This window comes from Prionailurus viverrinus, chromosome C1 (genome assembly GCF_022837055.1).
Source record: "Prionailurus viverrinus isolate Anna chromosome C1, UM_Priviv_1.0, whole genome shotgun sequence".
NCBI classification, from domain to species: Eukaryota; Metazoa; Chordata; class Mammalia; order Carnivora; family Felidae; genus Prionailurus; species Prionailurus viverrinus.
The window spans coordinates 159,084,744-159,098,148 of record NC_062568.1 but is presented as its reverse complement, the minus strand read 5'-3'; the positions used below and the strand labels follow the sequence as shown (position 1 = coordinate 159,098,148).

General features: G+C 35.2%; 1 protein-coding gene across 10 annotated transcripts in view; it reads left to right on the top strand.

The window, feature by feature from the left end:
• The window catches only part of MIER1 (MIER1 transcriptional regulator), a 60,819-nt gene that overhangs the window by 30,339 nt on the left and 17,075 nt on the right, over window positions 1-13,405 (top strand). For all 10 annotated transcript variants that reach the window (XM_047868825.1, XM_047868835.1, XM_047868828.1 and 7 more), the window contains 4 exons: window positions 1,029-1,190; window positions 1,789-1,921; window positions 3,834-3,898; window positions 7,912-7,984. In XM_047868825.1, coding sequence (XP_047724781.1) covers window positions 1,029-1,190; window positions 1,789-1,921; window positions 3,834-3,898; window positions 7,912-7,984 — 433 coding nt within the window. The remainder of the gene's footprint in view (window positions 1-1,028; window positions 1,191-1,788; window positions 1,922-3,833; window positions 3,899-7,911; window positions 7,985-13,405) is intronic.

Sequence of the window (13,405 nt, the reverse complement as noted above, 5' to 3'; positions counted from 1 at the left end):
TTGAGAGAGAGACACAGAGTGTGAGCAGGGGAGGGGCAGAGGGGGGAGACACAGAATCTGAAGCAGGCTCCAGGCCTGAGCTGTCAGCACAGAGCCCGACGTGGGGCTCAAACTCACAAACCGCGAGATCATGACCTGAGCCAAAGTTGCACGCTTAACTGACTGAGCCACCCAAAAACCCTTACATTTTCTTTTTATAGTCAAAATAGTCTCCTATTTCCCTGATACTTTATATCACTTGATTACTGATTATTAGAGTACCTTCTATAGAACACTTGATTTCATTTCATTGCATATGGATATTTCTTCATTTCACTCTCAGGAGGTATGTTTTTTATGGGTATTACTGGCTGAAGCAGTATTCTAACGTACTGAAGAGTGAGTATAGGCTTTTGGAATTAGACCTGAATTCTGGCTCTACTATTTGTACCCTGTATCATTTTGGGGGAAGTTGCTTAATCTGTGAGCCTGAGTTTCTCATCTGTGAGATGGGGTAATGTAACAGTTTTGTAAAATAGATTGTAAGGATTGCATATGACATGATTTTACATGATTATAGGTAACCCTAGAAAAGAATGTATGACTGATGTAATCCAGTATTATTCTTATATTATCATTATTGTTTCTTTTAATGTGTTTGTTTCTTTTTGTTTTATTGTTTCTTATTGTTTCTTTTAATTTTCCCACTCCCAAATTGTATATGGTACTCCTAAGTGTGAGTATCTATACATAGTGTTAACTGTCAAGCTACATTTATTGATTGCACAGAAGAACGGTTCTAATTCTAAGCCAGTGTTACTTTTTTTTGTTATTGTTAGCAATTAGAATTGATCAGTCTCTTATAGAAATTCTTGAAAGACTAGGATTTTCCTAGGCTTCAGAATTATTTTGGCTCACCTTGTATGATTTGAGAATTCTCGATACAGGTCTAAAAAGTTTTGTGTGGAATGAAGGCTGTAGATCTGTGAATTACAGGAAAATGAAATAATCATTTATTCAGAAGTTAACTTTTTATTTGGTCTATTTAGGAAGGAGACATGCCAATTCATGAACTTCTCAGTCTTTATGGTTATGATAGTACTATTCGACTCCCTGAAGAAGATGAGGAGGAGGAGGAAGAGGAAGAAGAAGGTGAAGACGATGAAGATGCTGATAATGATGATAACAGTGGCTGTAGTGGGGAAAATAAAGTAAGGTTATACACAGTAATTCTTAAGATTGTAGTCTTTATTCTTGTTGTAGTAGTAATTTATTAATATTGGAAGTTGCCTGTAATCTACTCCTGAGAAAGTAATAGTTTTATCTGTGTCTTTGTGCATTTCTTTTCAGTGTCTCTTGTAAGTAAATTTGAACTAACTTAAAAAAAAATACTGTTTCTAAGTAATAAAAGCCAATTGGTAGTTCTATATTCAGTTTTCTTATTCTGTTTTGAAATAATTTGATTTATAGAGAAGCTCAAAGATCGTAGAGTGTTCCTATATACTTTTTACCTGACTTCCCCTGTTTATATCTCATGTAACCATGGTATATTGTCAAAAGTAAGAAATTGGCACTGGTACTATTAACCATATTAATTAATTAAACTATAATTAATTAAACTATAGACGATTCAGATTTTGCCAGTTTCTCCACTAATGTCCTTTTTTCTGTTCCAGGATCCAGCCCAGAATACCATGATGAATTTAGTGTATTTATTTTAGTCTTCTAGTTGTATTTGGAATACTGTAACCTTTCATCTGCAACAGTTTTCCTTACATCTTAAAGAAATTTAATTTTTTTATTCTACAGGAAGAGAATATAAAGGACTCATCAGGTCAAGAGGATGAAACTCAGTCTTCCAATGATGATCCGTCACAATCTGTTGCTTCTCAAGATGCCCAAGAAATAATCCGGCCACGTCGATGTAAATATTTTGATACAAGTAAGTATCACTGGTTGCTGTGTGGATAATTTTTACCATTTAATATATGATGGAAAATTCCATTTCTTGTTCACTCATCTGTTTGAATTCATTTACTCTGAAATCTCGCTGAACAGTGTTAGGTTTTGTTCTAGGCTATTAGTTTAGCAGTGCTAGGGCCCTTTTTGTTCGTGAGTAGATTGCAATAATTGTTGCATCACTGTACTACTTGATTTTGAACGTGTTCCTTTTTTTCCCCCCAATGCTTCTTTGAATTTGGTTTGTTTCATGGTCATCTTTTTTTATTTCTCCTGGTATTTTCCTCGGTGTTAATTTTCTACTTTCTTTGCCTTTTAGCCTTTTTTACCTATATTCATAAATATTGCTTTTTTCTAATCAGTGGTTCCTAGTTCTAAAGAAGTGGTTTACTCTTGAAATGATTATATGTTTTATACGGAAGATCTCCTAATTTTACTACAGTTGTAATCTAGCCACAGATGACCAGTAGTTGAGACATTTAATGTATGTATCTTGAATATTTGCATGCTTCATTTGCTCCATGGTATTTCATTCTAAGCAGGAATCATTACTGTAGGTGACAGCTCTTTGATAAGAAAAAGGCAACCATTAGTGTTATTGGTTCAGACTTGTGGTCTAAATTTCTATACTTTATTTAAAAGACAGAAAAACACTCGAAGAACAACCACCTGTCATGAAATGTGTGGTAATGTAATAACTGATTAAACATAGCTACTGCTTCGTGTGAAGGATTTCTGTTACATACTTAGTTTGCAAGTGAATGTAGTGCTGCTAATATTTTATTGTGAGTTTTACGCACTGAGTCTGGGTGGCTCAGTCAGTTAAGCGACTGACTTTGGCTTAGGTCATGATCTTGCAGTTCGTGGGTTCAAGCCCTGCGTCAGGCTCTGTGCTGATAGCTTGGAGCCTGGAGCCTGCTTCAGATTCTGTGTCTCCTTCTCTCTCTGCCCTCTCACACTCAAACATTAAAAAAAAATTTACTGTGAGTTTTGATCAAAGATCTGGTCCACTTGAAAAAGTGTATCACTATAAAAAGAGATGGGTTAATGAAATTACTGTGTTTTAAGTTTGGTGAAAATCTGGTGTTTTTCCTTTTTCTTCTTAGATAAATTGCCAAAGTTTGGTTAAAAGTGGGATGCTAAGTGACTGCATTCTAAAACAATATTTATTTCATGATCTGGTATTTCAGTTGTGATGCATGTATGCATGAAAGCTATGTATATATACTGCCTATCTTAGCTTTTCCATAGGAAGATTTAATTCCTGAATGTAATTTACCCTTTTGAACTTTGTATGCCATTTTACAGTTGAGAAGATGCTGAAACATGTAGTAGGTTTTAGATTTCCTATCCCAGTATGTAAATACAATTTTACTCCAAATGTAAACAAACGGCAGCTTGCCTGCTCTCAAGAAAACAGAGGTTGAGGAGAATGAAGGTCTTCATACATAGCCTCCCTTCACACTCCCACAGAGTGTTGCTAAAAAGTTCTCAGTATCTCAAGGAGCACTGATTGGAAACCACTGTTTTTGTTCTATCCAAATTCTCGTTTTATTAGGGAAGAAATTGAGCTCCTATAATTCTGTCACCAGAACCAGAATTAGGTTCAGGAACAGATTATCTTGACTCTAATTAAACCTTTTTTTAAATTTTCGTAGGAAATAATTGTCTAAGGATGCGGTTTTCTGAGATTGGAATTATCCTAGGTTTGTGGATTGTTTTCCTGTTTTAAACTGATAGGGTATTATTTGATTAGAAATATCTTGGCCCTATTCTGCAGATACTTTCAGGCATACTTAAATGTTCGATGGTAGACGTAAAAATAACATACAGCTAGATATGCAGATGTGGACAGGAAAAACAATCATTTTATAATATTGTCTTATTTATTCTAGATAGCGAAATAGAAGAAGAATCTGAAGAAGATGAAGATTATATTCCATCAGAAGACTGGAAAAAGGTAGTTAGAGCCATATTTTCCCCAAGTTTAGGTAAATTAACATTAAAAACAAGTATAATTATTATTTTACTAGCTCTATATATTGATAAAGTTGAGGTAAGCCCTTTTTTAAATGTTTGGAAGATGTTCAGATTTCCCTTTAATATATCAAAGTAAGAATACTTATTTTTTTACAAAATAAAATAATGGCATAGAAAGAATTGGACTCTTTTTGAGCAAATCCATCTCAAACCAAGAACAGAAATTGAAATTTCGAGCTAGTGCCGATTTAGTTTTTTGTTGCACTGTAAAAAGTATCACAAGTGAATGTTTTTTTAAATTTGGGAAAGCAGTTGAGGCTTTGGTTTTGTTAAAGTGGCTTTTGTTAAATAATTTAAATTGTAAGTTTTTCCATCACATATTAATGTTGATATTTACAATTCAGAGTATGTTGGATAAAGGGACACATTTGAGCTTCTCTATAGCTATCCATAATAAGTTAATTTCTAAAGTGAATCTAAAGATTATATATTGACATAGGTTTTTAATTATAAAACTACATAACTGTACAACTTAATTTTACAGTAAAGTAGAAGAATTAAATTTAAGCTGTTGCAAAGCAGTTGAACTTACTAGGAAAATATGTCAAAATATCATGTAGAATTGATTAGAGCAAATCATTTATATAGAAGGATGATAACCATTCTTTCTTTTTTTGTTTTTCTTTTTTTTTTTCCTAAGGTTTCTTTTTTTGAGACAGAGCGAGCAGGGGAGGGGGCAGAGAGAGAGGGAGACACAGATCCAAAGCAGGTTCCAGGCTCTGAGCTGTCAGTACAGAGCCCGATGCGGGGCTCAAACTCACAAACCACAAGATCATGACCTGAGCCGAAGTTGGCCATTTGACTGAGCGACCCAGGCACCTCTCTTTTTTTTTTTTTTTTTTTTTTTCCTTTAATGTTTATTTTGAGAGAGCCTGTGCATGCCAGGGGGAGGGACAGAGGGAATCCCAAGCAGCTTTCAACACAGAGACATGGGGCACAGTCTTCTGAACTGTGAGATCATGACCTGAGCCAAAATCAAGTGCTGGATGCTCAACCAACCGAGCTCAGGTGCCCCGAAATGATGTCATTCTTACTGAGACATATCACTGTGTTTTGCTGTTAAAAATTACATTGAGCATTTTTTGCTGTTATTTTTCCTAGGTCTGATTTTAAATTTAGTGCATAAACAATCATTTCTTTGGAAGCAGAATAGCTCTAAACATCAAAATCAGTGGACTGGCTATACTTTTTAAGTCATGATTGTTTAATTATTTAATTAGTTAATAGTTTTGAGTCTTCTTGTGGCTTTGTTTTTTTGTTTGCTTTTTTTAAGTTTAAAGTTTTTTGGTTTGGGATGCTTGGAGCAGACTTAAAGAGCTGACACCTTGGTAATTAAAATAAGAGAACATCTTATACTTAAAGAGTTTCTATTAGGAAGAATGAAGTATTCAAATGAACTTGGAGTGGGCTCCCAGGTATTGTGGGCTTCAGCCACAGTTGGTCCATTTCTGGGTTTCCAAGGAGCTGTTTAGAAGACAGCGATACCATTGTGAGTTAGAATGGTAAGGGAAGTTTAGCTCAGTGCAGTATGTATTAATTTGAGTGAAAGATGAATGAAAGATGGGGCTGAAGACAGAAAACAAGGATCACAAAAGTTACTTACTATTTATGTGACCTATTTGGGCAAATGTTCTTCAATCCAGTTTTTTCTGATTCCTACACCATGCAGAAATTATGAAAACTAAAAACCTTGAAAGTCACCTTAAACTACTACTTTCTACCATATATTCAAATTTATATCTCTTTTCTCCAACTTAAATTGTTTTTATGTCTGAAGTGTGCAGTAGAGTATTTGAGTAAGTGTTGAATTATTATTATTTTTTTTTTTTTTTAGTGAAGGAACAAAAGCTTAAAAGAGGGACAACATGGGGGAGTATTCTCTTCCTCAGGAAATTACGTAATAAAACAGGCCACAGTAAATCCAGACTGTTTTATTTTAGAATGATTTAGACTGTTGTAGTAAAAATTTTCAAGATTCTGAATCATCTTCTAAGGCTTGTAAGACACTAAATTTTTCTAGGAATTGGGACAGAGGAGACAGCTTTGAAATCAAATTTGAGTCCAAGTTACAGCCCTAGAACTTAAGAGTGCATTCCTGAGGAACTTAATTGTTTTGAGTTTCATCTCACATAAATACAGAAATAAAAATTTTAGCCTTGTTGAAGTTGGTGAGAATTTAATGAAAATTACACAGGATTTAATGAAAATTACACATAAGGTACCTGGTACATAATGCTCCTAAGTGCTATTTCCCTTCCCTACAGATTAGCATGTAAAAACGTGTTCTGAACTCAATAGGGAAAAGATGGTCGTCTTATTTTTACACTAGTCCAGAAGTTCTCAAACCTGGCTCCATGTTTAGAATCATTTGGAGAACTTTTAAATACTGATTACCAGGGCCTTTATCCAGAGATTACAATTTAGTTGGTCTGGAATGGATCCAGGCATTAGTATTTTTAGAAGTGCCTGAGACAGGGAAGGTTGATAACTTGACTGTCTATTCTCTGGTAAGTAAGCATTGATGAGTAAAGTTAAAAGAGGCACAAGAAGTGATAGTAGGGTACTCTTTTTTTATAATCAAAGACATAAAATTCACCTGTAAGAGTAGAGAAAACTTGTATGTGAATTCTTCTTAGAAAATTGACTGGTTTTGGGGCGCCTGGGTGGCGCAGTCGGTTAAGCGTCCGACTTCAGCCAGGTCACGATCTCGCGGTCCGTGAGTTCGAGCCCCGCGTCAGGCTCTGGGCTGATGGCTCGGAGCCTGGAGCCTGTTTCCGATTCTGTGTCTCCCTCTCTCTCTGCCCCTGCCCCGTTCATGCTCTGTCTCTCTCTGTCCCAAAAATAAATAAAAAACGTTGAAAAAAAAATTTTTTTAAAAAGAAAATTGACTGGTTTTCCTATGCAGGTTTAGCAAAAAATTAATTGCATAGAGTATGTCTTTGAAGTTATACTAGAAAAAATGAGATCGTGGTATCAATGGGTTGACAATAAGAGGAATTTTTTCAAATCCTAAGAGTTATTTCAACTGTTATTTAAACTGGTAAACTGTCATCTGAAACTTGTACCTTTTCTGCCTACATCTTCATTTTGAAAATGCAGTAGATTCAGTCTTAACATTTAGCCACCAGATAAAGGAGGGTCTATAATCTTGGTCCCTCTGTTTTGTAATATCTCATCGGTGATGATCTCCAGTTATCTTTCTGAACAGCCAGCTTCCCCTAACCTGTGATTTTACATAGATTTGATGACTAAATTTCCTAAAGTAAGATTTAATTTTGTTTTGGGGAGGTTACTTTTTTCATTTTGTATTGTTTTGTGAAAGTCAGTCACTAACCTGCTTATCCATGTGGGCTTTCATCCATTTGACCTCTACAGAGCTTTATACAAACCCATTTTTCTTTACCTTGAATCTGTGGTTCTCAGATAAGAGTATATGTCAGAATCACCTGCACAGCAGCTTGCTGAGTCCCATCCCCAGAGTTTCTAGTTAGTAGGGCTCAGGTAAGAGCTGAGCATTTGCATATCTAACAGTTTCCCAAGTGACTCTGATGGTGCTGATCCAGGGACCATAGTTTACAGTGTAAATACCTTAATATATCTGAATTTGCTTTTCTGTTTTTCAGAGTGTTTGCAGTTTGAATTATAAGAACTCATTTTTACTTCTTTTTCTCCATATTTTGAAGTAGTTTGTATTCACTGTGTATATTGCATTACACCCCATTATTATTACTAATATTTTCATCCAATCATACCCAAGCTCTTTATTATTAACTCATTCATCCTCACAATACTCCTCTGAGGTAGTTAATTGGTTGTATCTTTTATGACAGAGAAACCATGAACAGTTTACCTAGGAAGATGGTAAAGTTAGAAAATGGATATAAAATCTGTGTTACTAGATCTTACTAATGTGTTATGTTATTTCTAAAATAGGAGATTATGGTGGGCTCCATGTTTCAAGCAGAGATTCCAGTTGGCATTTGTAGATACAAAGAAAATGAAAAAGGTGGGTTAATTAGTAAAGTTACATAGCTTGAATTTATGCTTTTGCGGTGATGAACTGTTATTTTATAATGGAATGAGACCAGGACAGTTTGTTACCCCACTGATTTATGAAAGAAGACCCTTCATTATCTCTGTAAGAAGAAAATGTTTCTGTTTTTCCAGTTTTTTCTTAGAAAAAATGAATGCCTTTTCATACTGAGTGACTTAAAACATCTCAACTTTTAATTTTGTTTTTCATATTTTAATTTCCCTGGGTAAATCCTTTATAACCTGTATAAATTAAATATAATAGGTTGTTTTATGTCAGTGGAAGCTGTTAGGTTTAAAAAAACTTAAGTACATAATGACCTAAAAAGCTTAATGGTAAGCTTTGAAACTTTTAATATCACTAAAATTGAGTACTTTAATATTTGTTTATTTGTAAAATAATTTGGGAAAACAACTTGTATACTTAAATTTTACATGATTTTTTCTATCATTTTATATAAAAATTCCAAGTCGTAAGTACTTAAACTTCCAGTAACATAAAATGCTTGAGGTCTTAAGTCTGTTTTAGATTATTCAGTTGGGGTGAGTTCCAGAAAGAATGTTGTGGGTGTGTTTTTAATGAGTTCGTGTATAGTATGACATCACTCAGTGTTAGAAATCTTTGTTCATTTCTTTTATTTCAGTTGTTGTCTTCACATTTCAGCTTACATATGCAGAGCTTTTTGGAGTTGCAGAAGACCTTTGTTTTCCTTTTAGTGTTCTCTCCAAAAACTTCCTTTATAATGCACCTGCTTTCAGGGCAAGCAGTAGGTAGAGGCAGTTAAGAGAACACCACAGGCCAGTAAATTCTAGTGACAGCAAAAATGTTTTAACACACCAGCAATAGCTTGTACTTACTTTCAAGTTAATTCCTGCAATATACAGGAACATTAAAAGTACAATATGGAGTGACTTTGTTATATAGTAAGATTCTATACATAGTTTTGTGAATACATTGGAGTTGTGTGCAAAAATAAGTGAACCATTGACATTTGTATTTATTTTTGTAACTGAATTTTAAATGTTATGCTTTGCTTATGTACTACATAATGATTAGCACATGTTCACCATTGAGTTCTTTCTCCAACTAAAGAGCTGAAAGTTAGACCTTTGTTCTAATTTATTTATTTATTTTTTAAGTTTTGACTATGAAAAATAGTAGTGTCTGTCAGAAAATTTCGTATTTTGTAGGTGGGTAGGAAAATATTTTGGTTTTACATATGGCAGGTTAGTGTTAGGGCTTAAAGGTAGTTTTAATTAGCTCTTAATATGTTTTATGTTTTAACATGTTTGTATTGTCCGATATAGAAAATAAATGATCTTTAACTTTCGTTGTTTTAAATTTGGGTTTGATGCTTTCAGTTTTATTGTAATTTTAGAAAGCAATTATGCATAATTATTTTTTCCCGGAACAGATACGATTTACAAATTTTACTCACCATGAGAATTCAAGCATTGTAGATGGTGTGAGGATCCGACTAGATTTAGCAAGGGGATCCTGCTTTAGAGGGGTCACTGTAGTATAGGTTCTTTCCTCAGTTTTGTATTTCTAGTAATTCATACTTCTGTCATATTACCCAGAATTTGTCACCACTTAGGGTACCCTGTGCACACAAACCAAACTCATGTGAAACTTAGGTAAATTACATTGTTAGGAAAAAACTGTTAAAGGGATACTGAAGATTAGTGCATTCTGTTCCTTCTAGGAAAAAGTTTGCAAGATATTTTTCATTGGCTTGGTGAGCACACATTCAAGAGGGAGAACATTTGGTTGGAGTGATTTTCATTAAAAAAAATGCCACAAAACTTTGATACCTTGATACCTTCACTGTAGGAATTATTTGATAAATGGATTAGAATTTTTTCATTGATACAAGGAAACCCTATTACTGAGTATCCTGGAGAGATACTGATGATTTTTTTTCTCTCTGATACCTGATTTATTTTTTACTAGACTCCATGCAGCATATATATTCCTCATCAGCTATCATTTCTTTTTTTTTCTTTTAATTTCTGAGTATTTATTTTTGAGAGAGAGCACGCACACAAGTAGGGAGGGGCAGAGAGATAGAGAATCTCACAAACTGTGGGATCATGACCTGAGCTGAAACTGAGTTGACAAGCTTAACCAGCTGAGCCACCCAGGTGCCCCTCAGTTATCACTCTGTTTCAGTTATATAAACAAGATTTGTTACAGTCACGTTAAATTCCTCTTTGAACCTGTATCTGTTGTTATATAATCTCAACTACACTATTACAATTTTCTTAAATTTATGTAAATTAGCAGTTTACTCAGTGCAGTGTATTGTAATCATGTTTATTTTTTGCATCCTTAATACCTGGTATGATTCTGTTACATAGGCACTTAGTAAACATTTGGTGGCTGAGGTATTAGTTGGGTGCAGAATAACGTTGACAAAGCCAATACGGAGTCAGTAAACTTTGATCAGTATGTAGGCATTTGGCCTTGGACATGTTTACTTCCTTTTCTCCTCAGTATAAAATAGCTGTAAAAGAGCATTTATTTACAGAGCCTATCATGAGGATTTACATAGGCTATTTTCACAGGTAGCCTTAACAGCATATACATTGTAAGTACTCAGTGAGTGACATTAGTATTCAATGGATGATTAATCTTACTCATTACATTTAGGTTTTATTTTTCAGATTTTCAGAAACCATCAGTTCATGCTGTTTTACTTACAATTGGCAAAAACCCTCTTCAGTTAGCTTCAGCAAAAAAGAATTTACCTGATTGCTTAACTGGAAAGTTCTGGGTGGCCTGGCTTCAGATAAAACTGGATTTGGGGGTTCTTCTGATATCAGCTGTCCCTCTCCTTTCCCTCTTTCCTTTATTACAAGACAGGCTAAGATGGCTGCTGGGAGCTCCTGGCTTACGCTTTACACTGTCCCTGTAGCCAGAGAACCAGCACAGATGAAAACTTCTGTATCCACCTTTGCTCCAGAAAAAGTCCTAGAGAGAATCTGTTAACTTTGTTTGAGTCATACTCAGCCAGAAGTAATTACTGTGACCAGAGAGAAGAGTGACTCTTCTGGTTTGCCCTGGCTCATTTATCTGTTCTTGGGGCTCCAGGGTGTGATGTCAGCCTCACTCAAATGGAAAGGATTTAATTCCCAAAGATGTGTTGTAGAAATGAAAAGCATGATTTTTCAGTTATGTATTTTATTGTTTCTTCCATATACTAAACTGAATGAACACTGCACCTTTTGTGATAAGACTGAATTGAATGCCGCTGACCATCTTGGAACACACACAGAGGACTGCCACCGCCTCCCCCTACTAAGAATTATCTGCCCAAAGTGTCAGTACTGCTGAGATTGAGAACCCTGGACTAGGTTGATTAGAATTAGTTGGGCTACTTAGGGGGAAAAGGGTTAAGAGAAAGGAGCCAAGATACCTACTTCCCAGTCTAATTTTCATGCTTGCATGACATGAGTTTTAGAGTAAGGAAATGATGGCTAGGAGTTTGGAAGCAGTGAATAGCAAAAGACTGCATGAATCTTTGTTTCTAATGAACATTTGACATATTATTGATTCTGAAGTTACTAAAAAATGTACACATGCATTATCCTTAGTTGATGATAATGTTGAAAAGGCAGTTCATTTAGCCTGTACATATAGGAAAGGCTCAGCTAAACAACTTAAAATTTATGTCATTAATCACAGTGTGTCCTTTTAAGAACATGGGGTAAACCTCATTATACCATATCTGATTATGAGCTGGCATTTTCATCCTCATGATACATTGATTACATTGAATTTTTACTTCGGCATTAAAAAACAGAATAACACTTCTTATGAAAACTGAAAGTGAATAAATATAAATTTATTCATGGGGGATTAATTTCCCAGATTTGTGGTGGTGGTTTCTGGACTTTCTACACACCCTCCCAACCACCACCACACACACTGAACTTTGTTAACTTATTGTGACAACCCATTTTATTTGTTACTTAAAATTCCATAATAAGCCCTTTCCTGGGTAACTTGAATATACTAGGTGTGTTCCTGCCTTCAGAATGTTTTCGTTTACTTACAATCACATGTGAATTATATCTCCCATAATATAAAGTGGATATATTTGTGGTTGCTTTTTAAAAAATTCTAACATCTAGGCTTGGTAGTTGATTTACACAACAAGAGATGTTATTTCTCTTCTGTATTTTATCCTGTGTTTTATCGTAGTGGTGGATTTTTGATTTTCTGAACTCTTGGCATTTTGTTCTGCAGCAGACATTTAACAAAAGTTACTGTCGTTGCCTGTTTTATTTAGATCAGGGTCAAAAGTCATATTTTATTTGGAGTGTAAACTTAAGTGGAAAATAATTTGGTCTGTTTCTGGAACCAGTAGACAGTGTGATTTATTCTCTGTGGAAATGCTGATTGTTCTCATCTGTGGTTATTTTTTAGTATGTTGTCACTGTATAAAATGAGGTGTTGTATTCTCAGGGTCAGCCTGTCTAGCTGTCTTGTCACAGTTCTAGGGGTCTGGCTTGTCATTTGGCGCCATCTGGTGATGTTTGTGTACTCAGCTTAGACAGGACATCTCTGTATCCTGTGGCAATTTGCAACTTAACAGAATGATTCCAGAAGTATCTTTCAGGTCACCTGTGCTTGTTTCATAGGCCCACTATGGGCGTATTTAAGTGGGAGAACACTGGGGACTCAGGGACGCACCACCTTCCATCTTTCTTAGGACTTCTTGTAAGGCCTTGTCCGCCCTCCATCCATCAGTCTTAGGAACATGAAAACTGTAGTCTTCCCCACTTCCCGCTTCAGTGAACAGAGGCTAAGCAGACAACAAAAATCAGTAGTCGTATATCCAGATTCACTTTGTGATGGTAGTTTTATTGTATTTACAATTTAGAGTTTCACTAAGATTATACCAGCAGGCTAGAGAAGGAATGAGGTTTACTAAGGAAAATTTTCTAGAGATTATCCTTATACTTTATTTTTTTTAATTTTTTTTTTAACGTTTATTTTTGAGACAGGGAGAGACAGCATGAATGGGGGAGGGTCAGAGAGAGAGGGAGACACAGAATCCAAAACAGGCTTCAGGCTCTGAGCTGTCAGCACAGAGCCCGACGCGGGGCTTGAACTCACGGACCGTGAGATCATGACCTGAGCCGAAGTCGGCTGCTTAATCGACTGAGCCACCCTGGCGCCCCTATCCTTGTACTTTAAAGAAGAGTATCTATTTTGGGAAACAGAAAAGTAGAACGATATTTTAAAGTGTATGTGTGTAGTGGAGGTGCAGAGTGAGACAAGGTAATTTATATGAAAACACCCAACATAGTGCCTCATACATAGGAGATGCTTAATTAGCTGTTAATTCCTTTCTTTATTTTTTATTTTTTATTTTTTTTTTTTAAA